Source organism: Botryllus schlosseri, chromosome 6 (assembly GCF_051294905.1).
Source record: "Botryllus schlosseri isolate E-star chromosome 6, Bs_hap1, whole genome shotgun sequence".
NCBI classification, from domain to species: Eukaryota; Metazoa; Chordata; class Ascidiacea; order Stolidobranchia; family Styelidae; genus Botryllus; species Botryllus schlosseri.
In genome coordinates, this window is record NC_137241.1 from 14,081,351 (window position 1) to 14,104,793 (window position 23,443).

The window sequence follows — 23,443 nt, forward strand, 5'->3', positions numbered from 1 at the left end:
CACCTTGAACGAATAGTGAACTGATACAAACGTATAGGTGTTTTGGCCACCAGTTAAACCGTGCGGCGCAAATGTCTCAACCACATGCGCAGGCTGGAGAAATTTGAATACGGTTTTATTGACAGATATTGAACACAACATCGCAATACATTTGGCATATTGAGTTTTGCCGTGAATCAAGCATCCGACCCGGTCTACGATAGCACTACAATGCATTCATGTTTAAGAACGTCATACGCAATGGATTACAAATTACAGCAATTGAAACGACCGTAATAGAACGGGAATTATTTTGTTCGCCGTGCACCTATATCGTGGAATCAAATATATTTATTACGTTAATAAGTTAAAATATATGTGATTGAAACTGGTAGGTCGAGAGTGACGTTTGTGCTTGTCAGAGATATTTTACTGGAGTTTTCGATTCCTTGTGATGCTCTTGTATGGTAAATACGTCACACCATATCCATTCCTACCCAAAGATAAATAATCTCCCAAACGTTCAGTATACGGCTAATATGTGCGCTGCGCGTGCAGTCAATAATGCTCGGGATCAGTGGTTCTCAACCGGTGCCGGCCCGTGGCAAGTTCCCTTGCCGGTTCGCCAAATATTAAAATTGTGTTGCCTAATTCCAAAATGCAAGAAGTTGGACGCCTGTCCATTAACTAGGCGAATAATACACCAAATTTTACAGTGGTTGATAAGTTTTAAACGTGTTTTTCTGCATGTAATTGCGATAGAGAATTGATGGTATATTATGGACCAGACTTGGACAACTATAGGTAATTCTAGTTGTCTAATTTCACTAAATTAGAACGAAATGCATGTAATCTAATTTGTGAAATGTTTCCATGCTCTAATTCTAATTGTAATCTAATCTGGCAAATGTTCCGATGCTCTAATTTTAATTCTAATCTAATTTATTGTTTACCTGAAAATGCCTCTTTGTCCGAGGCATTTTTCAGAGAGTTAACAAGAATATCCCTCTCGCGCAGAGAAATCCAGTACCAAGCCGCCATCGCCGTACTTACAGCTTACAGTCGTAGTACCGTAATTATTGTGACGAATCATAGCCTGCTAGCATAGTAGCTTGTATGCGAAGAACATTCTAGTTTTAAAAATTTCCTTTAGTACAACGCCGTGCTGATTAACATGGGCAATGCTCATGGTTACCACAAAAAAGTAATATTTTATTAAAGTAGTACGACTGCAACAAGAAATATTGTGATCATCATAAACGGCATTTTATTTTGAGCTATCAACTGCGCACGAAACCGGACAACGCTTTTCAGCGACTAATGAATCGATATTGGGGCTGTAGCCAGACATGAGACACGTTACTATAGCTGAAAGACTATTCCATCCTAAAGATTGATCTCGTGAGGAAGCCCTATGCCGTTTTCTAAACGTCTCGGTTTTGGCAGTGTCTGGGCCATTGCGTGTTAGGCAATATGCTTATTGATATCAGCTGACTCTCCCATCAATGGAATGCTGTTACCATCGCCGAAGCCATTTCAGCTAGTGTGGAATAGTGTTGTTGGGCACAAGCGAATAGCTTATTTTGAAACAACAACAACAACAATAATAATAATAATTTGAAACTGAAATAAATTTTAGCATTTCAAAATGCTGTATTTCGCGTTCTTCCAAAATCACAAATCAGATCGTCGGGCGCGATTACGGTGACCCCTGGTATGGTACAAAACGAGACAAGTTTGGTGTGCAGACATTAACCATTCTCATGGTTATTTATGAGAATAGTTGTGATTTGATATAAACTGATTTCTGCTGTATTTATTTCCCATTCTCAATTTCATTCAAGTTTTGCGAATTCAGTAATTCTAATTCTAATCTGATTTGGAAAAACACTGTTTAGCGCTAATTCTAATTCTAATCTAAGTTGGAAAAAGCTGTGAAGCTCTAATTCTAATTGTAATCTAATTTGGAATAACATGCGTACCGGTAGCTCTAATTCTAATTCTAATCTGATTCGGAAAAGCGGAAAATTTTGTAGTTGTCCAAGTCTGCTATGGACGAGGTCGCAATGGTGCAAGTTTTGTGCGAAACTGTATAAAAGTAGCCTACAACTCGTTTCGTTCAAGTTATTTTTCGTTCGTTAAATTCGGACAGTGGAATTATGCGATACTTGGCAGTGTAGCAGAGGCTCTACCAAACACAAAGTTGCATTTATTTCGAAGGATACCGAGCAATCACAATCAAATTAATGTTATTTACCAATTTACCATAACTTCGCGAGCCTCGCCCTGCTGAAAGTTCACTATAACCACGTATAAATATGTGACATAGAAAACCAGCAGTAGATGAAGTTTCCAATATATTACATTTGGGCTGTAAATGAATTTAGGGTTGATTTAAATTTTTCAAGGTTCACCGGTCCACCTAATTTGTTTTGAAGTTTTGCCGGTCCGGGAGGTCAAAACGGTCGAGAACCACTGGTCTAAAAACTTAACCACTTGTAGTATAGTACAAATATGGAAAACCGACTCGAGTAGTCGGGAAACAGCACAAGTGCTCCGTTACTGACCACTCCTGTGTAGATCTTGATACGTTTGCAGGATGTCATAAGATGGTGAGTCGAAAAGTTCAGTTTCGGGGTGGATTTCGCTGGATTAGGTTGGTGTATCTCGTATGTTTATCATCAGTCATCACCCTATTTGTTTGCAACGTTTGCCGCACCTTGGTTAAATTCATAAATATTGCGATCTACATGAGGCTGATTCGAGATTTTAAATTCGATTGCAAACGGCAATGCAAATCCACCAACACTATATTGAACACGCATAACCATTCGTGGCGTTAATGTTAACATAACGTCAATAAACAAATGGCGCAGCATCACGAATAATGAAGTCAACCTCAGGTTTCCGCCAATGAAGTCCACCGATAACGTTCCGCCATATAGTTTCCATATTAACGCGAAAATTTGCAGGTGATTTCAGGGATAGCCAGATTTTAGACAGGTTATTTTGTAGATGGCACCGCGCCCGCAGGTGAACTTCCGTCTGTCTGCGCATCTTTCTGAAGACAGTCGCCCGCGCCGCCATCAAACCATTGTCCGTCACAGGCGCGTGTTTTTATCTCGTTCCAATAATTGTTATCGCCTAATTCCAATGGAATCGATCGCCCGGTGATCACGATTTTCAATCCGGGCGCCGAAATATTGTTTCTCCCCGTGCGGAATATTAAGTGTATTCAAACTTATTCCGACACGATCCAGGTGAAAAGCGCCTACGTGAGCCGTTATCGTGTTTCTGTGCGGCCAATGATTTTTGCTGGACACGATCGCCGTGTATACTCTCGAATTCACGCGTTCCGCCATTTTGGATTTGGTTCGAATTGTAGTTTTCTGGTAATTGGTCGCCTGGAAAATGTTCCCATACGCATTAGTTGTCATCTGTAATTGATCACGGGATTGTTGACGTTGGCGACGTGAAGTCGCAATAAATATACTATACCATCCACGGTACACTGTTCAGTGTTCACCCCTTATCGATAACAGCCTTAGATTTCATTAAGCGAATGGCACCGCGGCCTATTATCCAGGCGGACTTTTGTCTAACACGGTGCCTTGTGCCTGAATGTACGGTCCTCAACACACAGTTGAATCGCTTGATTTGCCGCAGCGCCTTACCATTTGTATATAGCTTGCGGGTCATACCACGCCAAATCAACGAAATTTTTTCCCAGAGTTAACCCTATGTCATGGATTTTATTCAAATCGTACTCAAAGGGAGATAGTCATAGCCTGATCAGAAAAAACTTAATTTTATCAGAATCGGATAAGTCGTTGTGATTTTATCGCAGTGTGAAAAATCCCACATTTTGTGTTAGTTGAACCATGTGAAAATGCCTTTTCTGAAAAAATTATTTTTTAATAGTCCTTATGCATGATGGGCTTGGGTTTTCCTGGGTGAACTGACGTTTTTAAGACTGTTGTTACTTAAACTTTGAATGTGGACAAGAATTTGCTGGATATAGCAAAAGGTCATGGGTCAAATCAGTGAATAAAGTTAGGACCCCAAAGAAATCAGTCATGCGTAGCGAAATTTTCAAGGCCGGATTGTGAAAAAAGCTATACTTCAAATTTATTGAGTAAGGTATCATATGAAAGCTAAGAATGTGTAAAATGCAGTAAAAGAAATGCCAATAGTGATTTCAAGGATCTAAGCAGTGTTATAGCAAGAAAACTGTGGTCATGTATTTTTCACATGTCTTCCAGTATTTTGGGTTGTATAATTTATACAACTGCTTGATATTTGATAGGTTACTTGATTTAGTGAACCATGCCACCAATTTTATGAACCATGCCGAATAAAATATTGAGACACAAAATTAGCTAGCCCTTATCCATTCAAGTAAATGTAGCAAGCGATATCACACGTTTAATCATGTAATTATCAAGTCAACTCAAAGATATAAATATTGATACACCCAATATAGTGCCGACCTATTTGGCCATAGGGCCACATGCAAATTGCGAATTATTGCGCCGCCCGCTTGAATGTTGATGACTTATTTTTAGTCATCAGACAGGAGCGAGCCGGAGTAGGTAACAGTGAAAACAAGGCTTACTTTACTACTCTTCAAAATCTACAGCATTTATGACACGAAAAGTCAGTGCGTAACGCACATCCATGTTGTATTCAATGAATTCGTCAATGTTATCGTATGCAGGTAGTAGTCCAAGTAATATTGTCCTAACAATATTTTGGGATATTCTCAAAAATATTTTCCAAATCTAAGTAGTCTTAACCCATGCCAAAATCTCAGCAGTCTCCCCCTTAGATCAATGTATGAAAATGTGATGTCCAAAGTTACTCCCCAGTATTTTATCAGAACAGGGTAACTTTAGAGAGTGGGAAATGAAATTTTCAAGAGCTCTGGAAAGTGGCTTCCTCTGTGTCAAAGTGTATCACCAACTATATTCATTATGCCTTGCCTGGTGACTTTTTAAAATGGAATGAAGTTAATGAATCGAGTTGGCAACAATATGAAAAAAATGGGTAAGCAAAATGTCAATAAATTGTATGCGGGGTGAAGCTACTTTAAAAACTTGTAACATACTCTTAAAGATGAGCCTGTTGAAACCCCATTCAAGAGGTTTCTATAAACGTAAGAGGGAAAAGACATTCAAATAACTACATTGTCCAAAGCTGTGGTAACCTTGGACACAGTCAATTTGAAAAATATGGTAATTAATCATGACCTGTGACCATTAAGATTTTGGAATAGGTAATTCTAATCTATGCTCCATAATCCCAGAAAATCACAAAACTTAATCCCTCTGCACTTGAGCTTTTCCAAGATATAAAGCGAAATTGCAAAAAATTGTCCAAAGTTACCCTGGTTTACGGGATAGGCTACTACATTTGAATACGAAACATGCAAATTAGGCTTTCTTGACTGAAAAAATGTCTTGACTTGATAATTCATAAACTTTGTTTAAACTTTGATTTTGCTTGAATGAATGACTGTTGAGGTACTGCATCTTCTGATCACATACCCCTACCAACATCAGTCACAAATCTAAATTTTGCAACAATTTCAGGTATGCACTTGTGCGGGTGGCTCAGATATTTGACATAACAGCTTTCAAAATTGCAAGACAAATCTTTGAAACTTACGAAAAATAATTCGAAAAATATGGAACTAAATCCTACGTGTGGTTATCGAAATTACATTTTTCAACCATGCTCTACTGCTACAGCACCTGACTGATTTTAGGATTACATTTAGAGAAATGACGCAACATATCTGAAGAATCTAAGCACCACTCACCAAAATATGAAATGCAAAAATAAGGGATATTAAGTAAGCCTTGCCACAAGCTATTTAATATGCTCAATGAAGTAATTCATCAAATATCAATAATTTGTATAAAATATACTACCCAAAATACCTTTAGACATATGGGAAATAATCGACAAAAGTTTTTTTGCTTTAACACTGCTTAGATCTTTGAAATCACTTTTGGTATTCCTTTTATTGTACCGTACTCATTCTCAGCTTTTATATGATACCTTACTCAATAAATTTGAAGTATAGCTATTTTCGCAATCTTGCCTGGAAAAATTCATCACGCATGACTGATTTTACACAACATTACTTTTAGTCCTCTGTTTAACCCCAAACACCTCGTTTATTATCATTAAAAAAATATTCTAAATTAGTGTTAGACTATGTATTTTCCAAAAATGCCTTTCATTCAAAGCCATAAGGAAAGACTAATTTACAATAAAATACTAAAGTTCTAGTGTTACAAAATCATAGTTTTCACACTTGACTGAGCACAAAAAGTGCACTTTTTCAAACCCCCGTAAATCCTAAACCGTTGATTGGATTTTCATGAAATAACTTTTGTACAGTTTGAGATCGAGCCACATTGTCAGGGAATTGCATTAGATGGATATTTGAAACATGTGGTTAACTGCCTTCGTTGATTTGAGCTGGAATTACCCTTGCACGACCGAGAAGATGGTATGCAAGCGACGGAAAATATTATATTCGTGAAGGTAGTTTTTGACAGCTTGACACGGCGTTTGTCCTTTGTACCTTATTTACGTTGGGAATGCCCTTTTAGCATATACAGTAGTGGTGGTATTGACGCTGCCAAAATCACCATGTTCCTATTCCTAAAGATGTATGCATGTGTAATTGTGTGTTTATACGCACTCATAATATATTCCGGGAGTTTACACATACGCAATACGCATGTCTCGTGAGTTTTCATCCAGTGTGCGGCGCAACCATAGAACCAAGCCGGGGAAGAAAGCGTTAAATGACACTTTGAATTGATTTCATATTTAAAAAAAGGCGCAGCAATCGCGCTCATTTATCATGCTTTTCTATTATTCGGTGTCCCAAGTCAGCTGGATACACGGAAATGTCGTCCCAAAACAGGCACGCGTACCAATGTGTCGGACACATTTTACCTTGGTCCTACAGGGCGCGTTTGCATGAAAAACCGGTTTCGAACACAGTAGCGTTTACTGCTCACCCATAGAAGCCTAGAAGGAAAGGATACAACAGGCCGTGCCACAAGTCGGTATAGATAGGGACCGTGATATAGAACATCGGCCTGGTGTAAAATGACAGATTCATTCGAGACACCATGAATGCTATCAAACGACCTATATATACATGTGACAAATTATTATACCTTGGCTCACGCTTACAGAGAGGCGCGTTGCCTGAATAAATTATAGCCTCGGTCCCAGAAATTAAGGTCACGCCATCAATACGACGACAATTGATCAATGATGTCACAATTCGGACATTTGCCAACCGGCTGTACCCGTGCAATTAAGGTAGCCTGCAAGGCACGCCAAGGAATTGCTCGTCTGATTACGGTTAATAACCTCAATGGCGGCAGGCACTTATTTTTACGGCATGATCTCGTGACGCGTCTATAGATTCCCGCCCGGCGTCGCATTCCAAAGTACGCGGCGCTCGGTAAATCACACACCGATCCCAGTAATGCATTGTTAATTCCACTTCGTGCCCGCCTGAGACGCTGCCGCGTGATTCGGCGCAGTCGATGATGCAACATGTTGAGAGCGATCGCTTCCGCGCCAGTCCCGGACTCGTGATGTTCTTCAGCGCTGCAACGGATGTTTTAGTTTTGCTTTCCCGCGTACCGACTCTTTATGAACTAATCTGTTGACGTTTGCGGCCGGATATTGGAATCGCGCGGAATATGCGTTGTGCTGCGCGTTGTTAAGTGGCTTTTTTCGATGTTAAACAGCGCTCTTCTAGTGCGAGCGCCGCGGGTTCGTGTAATACGTTCGTGGCGCCGATGCTCCTGCATTTTGACGGGAGGGGAATCTTACGTCATAATTGTGACGTCCTGTCTTCGACGAATTGCCGCACAGCATGCGCAATCAACCTGTAGAAATGGGCCTAACCTTGTTTTGACAGCTGGGATATGGTGTCGAGGCTTTCACGGCGATAAGAAAGAATCGGTGCTATAATTCTCGTTTGTAATGCAACTCGTATAGTCGCAATGAGCGTATAATTCAGTACCGGTAGTCGCAAAAAGCCTTCTCTCACTATATTCGACTCGAATCGCTACAGTAGACACTCGAACCGGATTTGAGCACCCAAATTGTGCCCGCAGCCGGGGTTATGATAAACACCTCGACCGGCCGTAATGTTCAAGCGAGATAAGGAGTCTCAAATATTTTTCTGCTATGTTGGAGGCTTAGCTATAGTAGGGTTACCATATTTTTGAATCGGGAAAGGAAGACATTTTTCCAAATCATAAAAGTTGATTGACCAAAATTGAAAATAGCTGATTTTGGAAATCTTCTTGAAATCTTGTTGTGTTGACTAAAAATAAATAAAAAAAGGTCATCACATCACTTTCATTCGACTCCCGAATGACCCGCTCGAACGTCCGTATTACCTGTTTCACGTCATTTATGTCGGTTTTCAGTTGACTCTGTCCATTATCCTAGCTGTAAAAGCTGTAAAGGAGGACGAATTGCCAAAAAGGAGGACATTCGCAATATCCTTGAAAAGGAGTACAAATCTTAAAGGAGGACGTATGGTAACCCTATAATCTATAGGCTACTTGTCGCCGTCCCAGCTGCAAGAGCCGTAAACATGAGCCATTAAAATAATGTCGGCCTGGTGTGAAATGCCCATCGGTGTCGAAACACCATAAGCACCGAAATATATCTGGCGTTCGTTAAAATACTCTGATCTGTTCGAGTTTTCCCGCTACGGCACAACTCAAAAATCGCAATATCTCCTCCCCCATCTGCGGACCTGTCTCTAGCCGTATTCCAGCGCATAAATTGAGGTTATACGATAAGAAAAACTCATCACTGTCACCGGCCTTCAACTTACACTTCGCGTGGTCCTGGCGTGTCCCAACGTCGGCAGTGTTTTATTGTTGCTGATTTTTGAAGAAACACAACGGCGGCGAGATCGGAGAAACCGGATTTTCGCTCGGGACCAAAGTGCCGAGCGTGAAGGACAGGAGACGAAAGCATCTCGACGGTTTCACGGTGTCCATCGGTGTGATAGAACAGTGAGTATCCTACATTTCTACGCTTTGCAGTAACCACGTCCCAGTATAATCGGTTGATTTATGATTACACACGAATTGGATTTATCATAAATGACTGTATCGCCATGGAATATGACCACCATTGCTAAACCACAAACACGCTGCCAGCGAAGTCAAAATCTTCGTCCGCCGTGTCGCTGTTCTTACGGCGACAAAAAAAGCCCAGTAAAAAAGACCCGATGAAGAAGGAAAGAAAATCTCAGGAAATAGCGACGTAGAAAGATTAACATCGAAAAAGACTGTAGCGTCGGGCACTAGACCGAGGTGGATGCCAGATTAAGAGATCGCGACTGGTCGTTCGGCATCCTATCTGCTCATTACATCGCGTTGTGTGTCTTGTATATCGCATTGTACATTGTTTGTGTGTCTTGGGAGATGAAAATATAGTCTGACGATTATTGATGATTACACTGACCAACAAAAAAATTTCAGCACGGAAGGAGAGAACGATTTTAGGGTAGATCGGGGGCGCTGAGCTCGAAAATGGCATTATTTTCAGCAGATTTGCTCCAGGTTTCAAGATATCACTTAATTAGGACGTTTTTATTTTCTTATTTTCATATTCGCAATTTATTCACTATAAGCTTTTCAACTGACCCTCGTCGGTAGTGGCCGTCAGTACAATCCGGAGATTGCAATTCGAAATATAAAGATGAAATAGGTAGTGTGACGTAAGAATGGTATAACAACACTACCACGAGGGTCAGTTGAAAAGCTTTTCTTATTTTATAAAAACTATAATTCGGTAATAACAAACCAAGCATGCCTGAGCCTACAAAAAGACGACAATTTGTAAACACACGAAACGAACAATCAAGCAATAGTTTTGTTTACCATGGAGTATTCAAATCTTTTCGTAGGAATAAATCAATATTGGGATGTGCATTAGTGAAGTAGATGCAACTTCTGTTATAACTCAAATTAGCTTGAAGTCATCTGCAGGAAAGTTCTCTTGTACGACTTTGATGCGGACGGATTCGCAATAGGCAGCTGGCAGTAATCAGTCATAATGTGAGCATCCCAACTATCTTGATATCTCGCTTCCATTTATTTCATTTATAGAAGAAACCTTCCACCTCGTTCCTCACTCATATTTCCCGGGTTTCGGGTAAGCCATGATACTGAACTTATATGCTCATTCTTATCTTTGATCCATGAACGTTAGTAGTGAACATCACTTCCACGTTCAGTTTTTTTCTTCAATCTATCGTCTCAACCCAAGTCAATACCTACGTTGTTTAGCTTATCTTGAGTAAAAGGCATTGGTTTACTCTGTATTCGTAATGATATTGAGGAGTCGATGATAATGCATTTACTACGGCATCTGCTATTGTCGTCTTCATCTTCCACTACATCCTATATCGTAGCATCATTCGAAATCATATCTGGCAGGGACGTAAAGCTAGAACTGGAATTTCAATTTCCGAGGAGTTAAGGGAACTGTTATAACTTCTTGTTTTAGTTCCAACCTGTCATGTCATTCATGTGAAAATATCGATAATCATGCTGGTGGCTCTTTCTAAAATGATAGCAAGGGACAGTATCTAATACTATCAAAGCGTCGGAAAGCGTCTTACCTTTGAGCCCAGTAATCGTCGGTGATGAGATAGGTGTTATTTGACTCTTTTTGTACAGCTCAAATGAGGGGTAATAGACGTAATCTATCGGAAAATAGAATGATAATTTTTGTGGATAAAATTAACTATTGCTTTATCGGTGCACTGCAACGCACATGTTGGTACTAGCCGGGAGTTGATATAACCTAATCTAAAGCCATATTCACCTCCTCAAACGCGAGATAACCTATATATTAATCACAAACATACTATTTTTCATGGCATACGTAGAAAGAGGCAATATCTCGAAAACTAGAGCCAATTCGGCAAAAGTAATGCCATTTTGAGACTCACCGCCCCTGATATACCCCTCAATCGATCTCACATATCGTGATTTTTTGTTGGTCTGTGTTAATGTTACTATTGATTGAACGTTATTTTCCAGGAACAACACGTCGGTTTTGGCGATCGACGTCACGACGAAGCGAGCTCGAACTTTGCAGTATAACGCCGAACTGGACTTCGTCTGGGACAAGTATTCGGAGAACATGAGCAAGCTATTGACTAGTAAAAAGAGCGACAGCGTGAGTGCTACGTCACTGTTGGTTCGATCGTGAAATCGTCGAATTTTTCTTGATGAGTTACATTATGTAGCACACACACATCGGTGGTCAAAGTATTCAACTGCGCTACTCATGATGTAGAAGTAGAAGTATAATTTTCCAAGACATGTCGAAACTACACCCATAAGGAAAGGGAAAATGCCTTCTTTCAAAAAGTAGATTTATCGAGGTGGCGCTTAATTTTGGCAGTTAATTGAGGGTAGCTGTTCCGCAATCACGACCAACGCAAAATGACTCGTGACACTACACATAGGTAGAATCATCGAAAATATATTCAGTTACCGGGATGCAGGAGATTTCCCTCCCCGTTATTATGACAATTTCGCTCGAAAAAGCACACATCACACTGCGGTGCCATCTTTATTCAGCACGTCACAATGTATCTGTGACGTCAACGTCATAATAACTAAATTTTCGCCCCAGCCAATTTCAAACCTAGCTGCACCTGTGTGTAGGCTTACTCCAAGTTAACGCAAAACAGTTTTGCAGTAATATTGCGTAGCCCGGAACAAAAATCATCGCCATGATACTGATACATGATAACTTCATGGCGTGCTGAATAAGGGAACTTCTACGAACTCGACATGGCACAGAAAAAATGGTGTGACTATTCGTCCGTTTGTAACGTTATCCCAACGCAGAGGTGGATAATAAAATTCAATCGCTCCATCCTGAAATTTGAACAATGTTTAGATGTCAAGGAATCGCAAATGAAACCAGGATCTCGTAGCGGAAGCGTAGCGCTATATTCTGATCGGTACGATTGCAAACTCTGCGAGGCGTGCGTGCAGGCGCGATTTCGTCAGTCTAAAATATATCCGTGCATATCATGTTTTAACGGCGGCGGGATGTGATTTGTAACGCCGTTTCATAACAAAGAGAATCATGTTTCCTCGTCGATATGGCGTTATCACGCGTTGGAAAGCGAAACAATACAGCGCGACACGGTAATTCTATGATGCGCGTATTTCCGTTGTCGGTCTGATAGAAGTACCGTTCACTATTGGAATGAAATGTGCAGGCCAATTTGCAGATAGGCGTTCGTTACATTGTCAACCTTCATTCAAGCTTCTACGGTGTTGAATACATATGCACCTTGAATTGCCTGCGTCGATCTGGTACCACGAGCCTTCGTTCATCTATTTATCAGGATCATTGGCAGCCCATGCTGCCTGAAAGTGATCCATTTAGCGCTTGGTGATTCGTATACACAATGTTAAACATCATCATGCAGTTAGATGAAATCCTTTTCCGTTCCACAACAAGCATATAGTCGGGATATATTGTGAAATTCTATCTTCGGCGTCATCAAGCAATCACAGTCTCATGTCGGGCCATCATGATTGATTGACCAATCAATTACTGATACGCACCGTGCAGCACGACCTCATGGAAAACTTTTGATGATCCATTTTAGATAATTCGAGATACCTAGTCCGATGTACGTGTAACGTACGGAATCGCATTTTGCGAACATGTTTTCCTATATGGCAGCGCAATCACATGACCAATTGACCTGCGCTAGTTCATGTATTCGTGGTACATATGTAGTGCCTATTTTCCGTTCAAATCGCGACTATAGGTCAATCAAAGTGACCAATGAAAATTCATTAGATATTGATATACGGAAATGAAGCTTCTGTGCAAGTTTGCGATGATGGCACCTATCCGTATTACAATGACATGATCAGAATATATTTCTACGCTCTGGGAGCTTTCTGTAAATCGGTGACGGCAGATGACATGCTGACGGTGTGCAGTCATGGTGTTTGTCGAGTACAATGATCATTTACACCATAGGCCGATATTCCTTATTTTTGAATCCGTAGCAGCCGACTTGTAGCACGGCCCACTTCTAGGCTTTTTCAAAGGTTGGAATTCTGGAATTGACCTCGGTCGGACTCGAACCCACAACCCATTGGTGTTGCAGCTGTGGATTATACCACTACGCCAGAGTTTCCCAACCTTTTTGTCTTCATTCCCCACTTCAAATTTATTCTGAGCCTCCATTCCCCACCAGGACCGTAACAACACTTTGTTAGCCCCGCCAAAAAAACGTTGGTCTTGGGCCCCCAGAACCCCCTCTGAGCCTGTACGCTTTTCCCCTGCAACTTATCAGCAACATTGGGTCAACTGTTTAGTATGTCGCCTCATTTGGACGAAAAATTTGTATAATTCGTGTTTGAATCGGCCAATTTGATCGGGAATTGCATATATTTTGCTATAAATTTTTTATCCCCTCTCCGCTCACGTAATTAGATTTACCCTAATTTATGTTAATTCACGAAATAATTTTCGGCCCCTTCGACCTCGCCAACCCAAAAAATTGGTGGGTTTGGGGTGGGGCAGTCACGGTCCTGTTCCCCACTACCCAGCACTTTTGTCATCACAGAGCAGCAATTTGCTGGTTTGACTACACAAGACACACAACCACACAAGTACGCAAGACAATCGCCAATAACTGCAACATAAAACGTATTGTGAACCTATACCAGTAACGCTCAAAAATTCGCGAAATCGTTATTTCACGTCGAACTAGTCGTGCTGGATGCGTTTGTGACGCCATCATTGGCCATCCAGAGTTAAAAATGAGGTTTTGTGAGCAACACGCAATATAATTTTCGATACATACATTCCAGAGCAGTTAACTGGTAAACGTAATTGCGCATGTGTCTCCGTGAATATGTAGACGTCCTGTATACAATTTTAAACGAATGCGTCTATTCCCCACCAGAAACCATTGAATTCCCCACGAGGGGGAATTCCCCACCAGGGGGGAACCACTGCACTACGCTATCTCGCCACATATTTCGCCTGTTTTTACTTCTTACTCGAGTGGTTATGTTTCACGCTACTTACATGTATTTACCAATATCGCACCTATTTGTATAGTGTCGTTGGTTACTTTGCGTTGGTCGCAAAGACGAAACCTACATATTGTAAGCTAGCCTCCTCCGATCAACCGCTAAAAGTATGTGACCACTCAACCAAATTTACTCTATTCAAGCTACTTGAGTACTTTTCCAGATCTTCATTTTCTACGTGTACTTGGAAATAGTTTGGCATGTATTTGAAATTGCTACTCCTACTTCTACTTTCACAATCTCTGACTGGAATTTATTGTTGCCACACTTTCCTTTCAGAATATCCAAGACTCCATAGTGGACTCCAGCCTTCTGCTGGCGTACTACTTCTATAATTTAATGCCGATTTCGGACGGCTCCGGGTAGGAAGTTTTATACGCGCACGCAGGCCTACCCCGTTGCATATAACAAGATCTATTTCTGCAGGGTGATATCTCACGCGACCACGCTGGGGCTGTTGCTCGCAGTAGGCAAGGAAGTGACGGGCGGCTTGGACTCGGGGAAGGTGATTAGAAACGCATTACTGCTAACGACGGCTATTGTCGGCGTTATCATGAGACGCGCGTCTCTGGATATCCCGTGGCGACCCAGACACATCGCGTGCTCGGTGTTAATGATTGGGTTGTTGCGCATTCCGTTTGATTATGAGAACGGTAATTACCGGGATTTGAGCGCAATGAACAGTTGTTTGGAAGGGAGCATGTCGTTTTACGATCTATCTGAGGCGGAGTGTTCACCATTGAACCATGTATTTCGCCGATTTCTACCAGAATGTGGGCACGCGAGCCTGAACTCTGTACATTGCACATTGTAAATACATGTGTGGAATATAGATATATTTAACTGATTCCCACTAGTATACGAGGAGCGAATCAGGCCGTCGGCACTTTATGGTACTGAACTTTGCATTCACACCCTTTCCAATGAGTGAAATGAGTCAATCAGTCGATTCTTGTGGAGATTTATCTTGAGCATGAAGTAGGTTCTGGTTTTGTGTCGCCCTGCCTCGCCGAATATTGGTCTATTACAGAGGCTGATTACTGAAATTAGCTCGCGATTTTCACCCACAGGATATAAAACACCGCTTTCAAGCGTAATATATCTCATGCATCCTTTTGCACTGGTACACCCGATGCATATTTTCATGCACCCCGGGGTGCACCGTGCGCACCGGTTGAAGAGCACTGCACTACATTTCATCCCTGGGATATCTCTATCAGGACTGGTGTATTTGGACATATTTTCGGTCCTTGGAATGAGTGTGAATTGTGAAAGCAAAATATGGTACCAGAAAGTGCTACCGGCACCCTATACCCTATGGTAGGAATTAGGTTGATCGTAATGCACCTTTTCTCATCCGTATGTTTACAGTGCGTAGTTGTGATGGGGATATACGTGGCGTTTCGGAACCTAATTCGAAGTCCACATAATATCTCGCGCACAACTGCGGATTATGAAATGTTTGCAGAAGTCGAAGTTTCAATATCGCGGCACTCTGTGGCTGGAGCCAGAATTTCATTGCTCGTTTCTTAAATTTTATTTCGAATAGGGCGGTTCGATGCGGATCACTATTTCTAGAACCTGATAAAATATCATACTAGTATATCAAAATGAGTGCGTGCATTGCACATATCAGTTGTATTGCATATGCTTGCGTGCGTCATCAAGTGAAGTTTCCAGAGATATTCCAGCGCGCGATAGATCGCTGGTCGGCTAACATGGTTAATTGGAGCTGTCAATCAAAGGCGTTCGTCCATCGATAAAATGTGAAATAGCGGGGCAACGTGATTAGTACTGATCACTCCTGGCGATTCCCTTATTCGAATTATCCAATTCGGGTTACCTAAATCGATTTCGAGCATAGATTCTTATCAGAGGTGCAACTATATGGGTTGACAATGGTAGTAGAAATGGACTAATGTGGATGTCTTGAGTGCTTTGAATCGCATTCCCTTCGAAGCCTTGCGAGTAAAATACACACCGCCCCCTCGCTGCTTGAGCGGATGAAAAATAAAGGCCACGATGATTAATGATATCAAGACGACACTATAAAAACGATCTGGCATTTCAAGTCCGCCGTTTAGATCATCCCGAACGTGTTGCGGCGTCACGAATCGCGAGACTAGCTCCGCTGGACCACGCCGTTCCCATAGGTATAAGCCGATATCCGTGACTATTAGCGATGTGTTTGCTGATTTGTGGCGGCCACGATTTCTCGCTGTCGTGCGTTATAATAGTCATTCCATTTTGTTTGGAACGGCCGTTTTTTCGATTGTTATGCGCCATCGAAATCGTGACAGATCATGGAAATGGAAGCCTTGCTCGCGTCGTCGCCGGAGGAGTTTGTCAGCCAGACGAAATCTTGGATGAAGTTGAAAAAGTGAGCGATTTGAGTCGTTGTTGTGTTGTTCTTCTTTGTGGTATTTATGGTGTTTTTACCGCAATGGTCATTTACACCTGTCCGATATTCTGTATTAAGATTCCATATCTGTCGACTTGTAGCTAGGGTTGCATTTAAAACAAAAATCAATTTAAAACAAACATGTGTAAAACAAGGTCCTTGTTTAAAACATGTTTTTTATTGTTCTTTTTTTTTCGTTTTTTCAAGTCATGACATCACGAATATTCAATTGTGACGTCATAGTGGATTGACATTGACAATTGAAAATATAGGGTAAATATAGCTCCTCTGATGAAATATCTACGTAGAATAGCTGTTGAAGCGACTATTTGAGGGTTTCAACCATCCCATATAGTATACGTGATACGTCGGCTATATCTGGTGGTATTTGTCCATAGGCTCATACATGATTTTTGGAAAGTATATACACAATTATGGCATGATTTTACAACTTCAAATAACACACAATTTTTTTTAAAGGCCTTTGTTTAACACACTGTTCAAAACATGTTTTAAGCAAAGTGTTTTAAACAACCATTTGTGGGCAAAATCGATTACATTAGTGATTTGCGGAGGTGCTCAAAGTAAAGGAAGTTGAAAAAGTATTCTAGGCCTGTTTTCCATAATAAACTGAAAACTTATTAAGTAGAGGTAAAAGTAGTCAAAAATTGTATATACTCAAGTAGTACCAGTAGGCAAAACTTATTTAAATAAAAATTCGAAGTATCTCCTTACTGTCCGCTCGTGGAGATTCGATTCCGAATCGAGATTTCGCCTTGTGTATTCGAGTATCACTTATTATGACGTCGTAAGCGTGGATGACGCGGACAATTCGAATATTTACGTTTTACGCGACCGCAAAGAAAATAATGCCAGTTCTACAACTCACAATTCGGTATTTTCTCCGCATTACGTATTTCATTGGACTTTGTGACAATCCTTCCGTTGGATCACGACTCCCGCAGAAACGTCATTTCCACTAACGTGCGTGGCTTTGCGCCACACATTCTGGACGCTGCGATACGGTCAATTGAGGCTTCAAGGGTTTCACGATGGGAAAAAGTATCGAAATTTCAATTCTAATTGATGATATAAATCTTGGTGGGAAAGTGGTGTAATTTCGGATCGTCTCTCATATTCCTCGACTCGAATCGTTATAATTAATGCCAGGGTCAGCATAACTTTTTCAAAATTTTCGGACTTAAATTCTGGAGTAAAAGCCGGAAAAATGGTGAATTTTCCCCGACTTTGTTGTTGATTGACTAAAAAAAGTCGACTCTCCGGCTCAGCTCCCGAAATAACCGCCGGAGCGCTACTTCAGTGCTGATTTACTGTACTCCACTCGAATTTTACCCTATATTTAAACAAAATTCTCAAAATAGAGGACATTTGGGCGACCTCCGAGGACACTTTCAAAAAGTAAAAAAATAGGACAAATCCTCATAAAAGAGGACGTATGGTAACCGTAATTAATATTCGATTCGTATTGAGTATTCGAATCACCGTGCCTTATGCCCATGCAGCCTTATAGCTCGGACGATATTAAACTCCAGGCCGATTCCTATATGCTTGTGTCCGATTCAAACTTATTTCCGTCATTTTCCCGGTAGTTCTTCCGTGCGGGGTGCCTGATAAGTCATTTCATGATTAACTTAGCTTTATGATGCGGCCTTTCGATGAACCCACTTTCAATCCGACCGGTTCCTAGAACCCTTTCGAGCAGCTTCGTGACGCCATATTGCGATACCGCCCCGTATTTTGATAACATGACCGCCGCCAATATCATTCCAAACGCGGAAATCGGCGGCACGTGCTCTTTTCGCGCAAGTTTGCGAGAGAGAGGGCACTGTGTTTCAGCTCATCATTCATTAAGACTGCGTTTTGTATGGCCTTTGAATTTACTAAAATGTGTCCGTTTCTCCTTCGGGCGTGTCAATGATGTATGCGTAATTGCGTTATGTGTATGATGCCGCTAATGGTGAATACGGCCAAGCCAGAATGTTTAATGGAGCTGGTATTCCGCCACGACCAAATCTTCAAAGCATGGCGTCTTGGGCCTGGAGATTGTATCGTTTGTCGATGATTGCAATTTTAGGGTGCGTGTGACGAGACAATACGAAGCTGAGCAGTAATTATCATCTCATGACACGGCTTTATGCAGGCCCGCACACCGTGATACAGGGCCCGTTTGACGCAGATCACGTGATAGTTTCTTTGATAAAAGCGATGCGAACATATCCCCAAATACAATCTACTTTTCGAAATGCGAATTGCAGAAAGCACATGACTGGAGGAATTTCCACCCTTCGCTCCACTTATTGAGACAGTTTTTGTAGCGCGGAGTCGAATCATAGGCATCGAAACGTTATCGAAATTCTCAAAGTATTTTTACAGTCCTGGTTTCACCACGTCGTGGCACACACTTTGAATTACGTCCGTCCACTTTATTTTGTTCAGAAAGGGAAGCATATTGCGAAAAGACATCCCGGCCGTCGCCGACGTGCTTCCGACTTTGCGGAGTTGTATCGAGGTTGTAAATCTGGACGCCGTCGATTTCTGCTCTTAAACCTAGCTCGTTCCTATTTTGCACGCATGTTCGTTTTTATCTTCCGCCTACCCAAGTTTATCGTGTCCATCCCTGTCGTTGTTTTTAGTGTTATTCAAGTGACCTGTATTGCCGCAATGATTTAGCCGACGAATTATACAGATAGTAACGCATCGTAACCATAATCGATTACACAGTTCATTGTCAATTTCAATGTCGCCAATGGAGCTAATGACAAATATTTTGATTTCTTGTATATTTTCTGAAAACTTGTACCGTTGCTGTTGCCACAAGATGAAACTCATAGATAACTAACCTACGGATAGATACGCAACACCCGTCGTCACGCTTGCTTGCTCAGAGTTAATCACTGCTCAGCAATCTGAACGCAACATAATTGCTAATCCCATAGCTGACGACCGGAGCGCTTAAATTGAACAAAGTTGATCTTATTTGAAAGCTACTGTCGCGTTGATTCTGAAAATATACATTAAAATTTCATCGAGGCAATGGAACCACCCCGAAATAGCATCCAAAGTCTGAAAATCGGCATTGTTCTAAACTCACGCAGCGGCGCAGCACGATGACCATAACAATGACCCTTGCTTGGTTGCGATTGTTCGGAACATTGCTGATTTTCAGACTTTGAGGTGCATTTCGAGGGGGTATCCTTGACCTGATCGGATTTTAACGTATATTTTCGGAATCAGCGCGACAGTAGCTTTCAAATAAGATCAACTTTATTTAATTTGAGGGCTCTGGTCGTCAGCAATGAAATTAGCAATTACGTGGTCTTCAGATTGCTGAGCAGTAATTTACACTGAGCAAGCAAGTAAGCGTGACGACAGATGTTGCCTATCTATCTGTAGGTTAGTTATCTATAATGAAACGAAACTATTTGCCTATGTGCCTGCGAATACGTTGGAGAATTCCATTTGGACATTGGTTGCTAGGCCCCTTATAACGCTGCTGCGCAATGCGTATGCACAAAGACATGCGCGCCCTTACACCTTGGGCGATTTCGAATCCGCTGCAAACGCGTAAATGTTAAGGAAGTGTTATTGTCTGACGCTATATTCCAATGTGTCGACCGTACCGAAAACCTGGATGGTAACGAATATATTTTGTTTTATTTTCGATATCCAAGTGCCTTCTGTAACTGTCCGTCTTCCGGACGAATTTATCAAAGTAATTACCTAAATTGTAGCGTCGGTCATTTGATTTTATGTTTGGTGCATGTCGCCCCACTTACGGAGTTTTATATGTGCTGGGGGGTTTAAGTCATTGTTGCTACTTAGGAAGAAGTAACATTGTAACTTTCTACTAGAATATGGCAATACCACTTTGAGCTCTCCGGAAAGGCACAAGTACTTTGCTACTGACCACTTCTGTGTATTTGATATTCCCATCCTAGAGCTCAATACCCCGATAGTGTAGGGTCCATTCCATAAATTTTCGTTCGTAACCTGTCGGGAGTCGAGTCTAATTAAAACGGAACTCCATCTAGGATGCATATATTTTGCAGATATGACATCCTTGTTGGCGCGTACCCCGTTATCTCAGCGTGCCATAAATTCTAGCTGGCTCTCTAGCCTCTCCGCACTTGCACACTTGCACAGCCTATACGGCCGTTGGTCACCTTCGGTACCGGCGCTACCATTGCTTTCCGCGCGAGATTAGGTCCACCTCCGTTTATATTTTCGTTCTGTAACCCGACGTCATCATTTCGTTTCTGTCTGCGTCATCGTGAGAATGATACTATGCACTTGCAATCATCACGAATTCTAGTGAAGATCAATGAGCGGTAAATTCATCGAGTTGATTTGCCTCTATGCCGTTCATAGCTACCGGTAATAAATCAAGAAGCTGGAAATTTGCGTGCATTATTTGAGAAATGTTTCCAGTGGCGCTTTAACTTAGCAGCGGTTGCCAATTTCCTACTACCTATCCATCCACGCCTGGAGTAATATGTTAATGGAGCCTCATTTCTCCCTTTCCGAGAATAGCGGCATAGAAGGAAGTGAATGAAAAAATGAGAGAAGACATCACTTTCTTAAAGCGGAACCTGGTCACTGGTCACAATGAACAGTACCAACTTGTAAACGCAATCAAATACATTCGAAAAATATCCGAAGTAATCGTAATCGATTATTTCATATATCTAATCGATTTCTTTGTAAAATAATGATTATTATTTTTTCTACAAGTACCATGACATAAACTATAGGATACGGAGGTTAGTTATCTATACATAAACTGAACAATGAACAAGCACGGTGGCGGAGGGATCAGTGGGCGCCGACGCCCCCTCTCAAAGCCTGCTTGTGCCGACCGTTTGTACCTTAACCAGACGAAAAATAAAGGTAGAAACGATGAAGCAACCGAAATGGGTGCTTTGTGTCATATGACACAAAAGACCCTAGTACGGGCGCTGTGACGCCGTGTTGTGGTGTAAAACCACAGTACTGTCACAGCGTCATGGGGGGAGGTTTACTGCGGTTCCTCCAGACCCCTAAAAATATGTCCACGTCCAGGCGCCGAAATGACCAGTAGTACCGGATAGTCCAACGCCCGCCGCACATACCAATTGCGGGCCCTCCCACCAAGGAAAATAATGAGCCCAGTGTCGAAATTTGGAATCGTGTCCGTTTCACCGAAGGAGATATTCTTTTAGTTTCGTCTGGTACGTGTAAGTGATTCGACTATATCTGGTGCAGCAGCAAGATTTATAGCTTTACCACGACCTTTGGAGCTTTGCAGACAAATCTGGTGTCAGACCAACCTTAATATAACGTCAATCCGAATTTTATGTTGTGACAGAGTTGAGCACATTTTTCATAATTAAGCCATATCATCTTGAAAACATCGATGGACCTATTTTATTTTATTTTATATTTTTTCATTAGTTATCGACTGTGAAAATTGCTCCTGTCCCGGGTGGCTCGGCTCTGAAGACTATGTCATATCGAGCCTCCCGTCTACCTTGCATGTCGCATTTCACTGTTACATTTTTTGTAGTGTTATGTTGATATGTAATGTATACGAATAAAGATTCTCTCTCTCTCTCTCTCTCTCTGTCACTTATGGGATATGGTAACGAACACAGTGGACTTGGAAATGACCAAAGCAACTATAGAAGATCGATCGTAGTTCGACCTAAAATAAATGATGCAAATATTACGTACATTACGATATAGGTGCTGTAGCGACCATAATTTATACCCTTCAGCGACCAATACTTTAAGAATAACTGGCGTAACCGATACCGTTGCCAGCTGCAGATAAGCGGTTGGTGGAATCCTTGCCTGAAACGCAAAACATGACAAAATTAAAAATGTTTGGTATACGCCAGTTGTTAATTTTTTGACATTTTGGCACGCTGCATGCGAAAGTTTGCCGACCCCTGGCCTACACGAACCATGGACAGACAACATACTTCAGTTTATATTGTGAGCTCATGGATTTCCCGGTCATTTTTGTTCCTTTCGTTCAGAACATCGTAGGCTCAGTTCATTTCCTGATATAGCACTTGACAGCGTCTTTTATAACCGACACTGTGAAGCACGGATAAGCTTTTACGAACTGCAGCAATCGCCCCATTAGGCTCCTGAAAGAAAGACGTTTGCACTGTTTTGATACATAAATGCACTGTACGTAACTATTGTGTCACCTCTTCCGGACACTTGTATTGCACAGCAATTCGGGTAGTAGGTAGCCGAATTAGAATATAATGTCGATCGTAATCATTTGAGATTGGTGGTTATGTACGAATTTCTGTTTCGATACTTCGATACCCTACGTCGTAGGAGCCTTGCAGTTGCAGCCTCGATGGTCCTATCACTCAATCCAAAACATGTAATATTAGGCTTACCATATTTCGGAAATGAAAAAAGAGGACACTTTTTGAGAAATTTCAGTCAAGGATAACTGGAGAAGAATTCTCAAAAACAGGTAAATTTCACCCGCTTCATGATCGGTTGACTAAAAAAAAAAAAAAAAAAAAAAAAAAAAAGGTCATCACTTCCACTCAGAGCTCAAAAACACGTTTTTCACTCCACATTACCGGGTGGATGACTAAAAAAAAAAAAAAGGTCATCACTTCCACTCAGAGCTCAAAAACACGTTATTCACTCCACATTACCGGGTGGATGACTAAAAAAAAAAAAAAAAAAAAGGTCTTCTTTTCGCTCAGAGCTGAAATCACCACTTTTCCCTCCGAAATACCCGCCGGAGCTTCACTTCTGCGCTAATTTGCGGCATATCACTCGCAATTTCCTCTAAATCTGACCTAAATTTTCAAAAAAGAGGACAAAATCTCAAAAAAGAGGACAAAAGGGCGTCCTCCGAGGACACTTTCAC

At 41.4% G+C, this 23,443-nt stretch overlaps 1 protein-coding gene across 1 annotated transcript in view; it reads left to right on the top strand.

Moving 5' to 3' along the window:
• The window catches only part of LOC145440288 (tetratricopeptide repeat protein 13-like), a 42,105-nt gene extending 21,148 nt beyond the window's left edge, over nt 1-20,957 (top strand). Inside the window, exons 19-24 of the mRNA XM_080317855.1 lie at nt 8,935-9,056; nt 11,097-11,235; nt 14,418-14,500; nt 14,565-14,643; nt 16,439-16,518; nt 18,997-20,957. Of these exons, the coding sequence (XP_080173981.1) occupies nt 8,935-9,056; nt 11,097-11,235; nt 14,418-14,500; nt 14,565-14,643; nt 16,439-16,518; nt 18,997-19,105 (612 nt within the window). The 3' untranslated portion in view covers nt 19,106-20,957. The remainder of the gene's footprint in view (nt 1-8,934; nt 9,057-11,096; nt 11,236-14,417; nt 14,501-14,564; nt 14,644-16,438; nt 16,519-18,996) is intronic.
• Nucleotides 20,958-23,443: the final 2,486 nt, after the last annotated feature.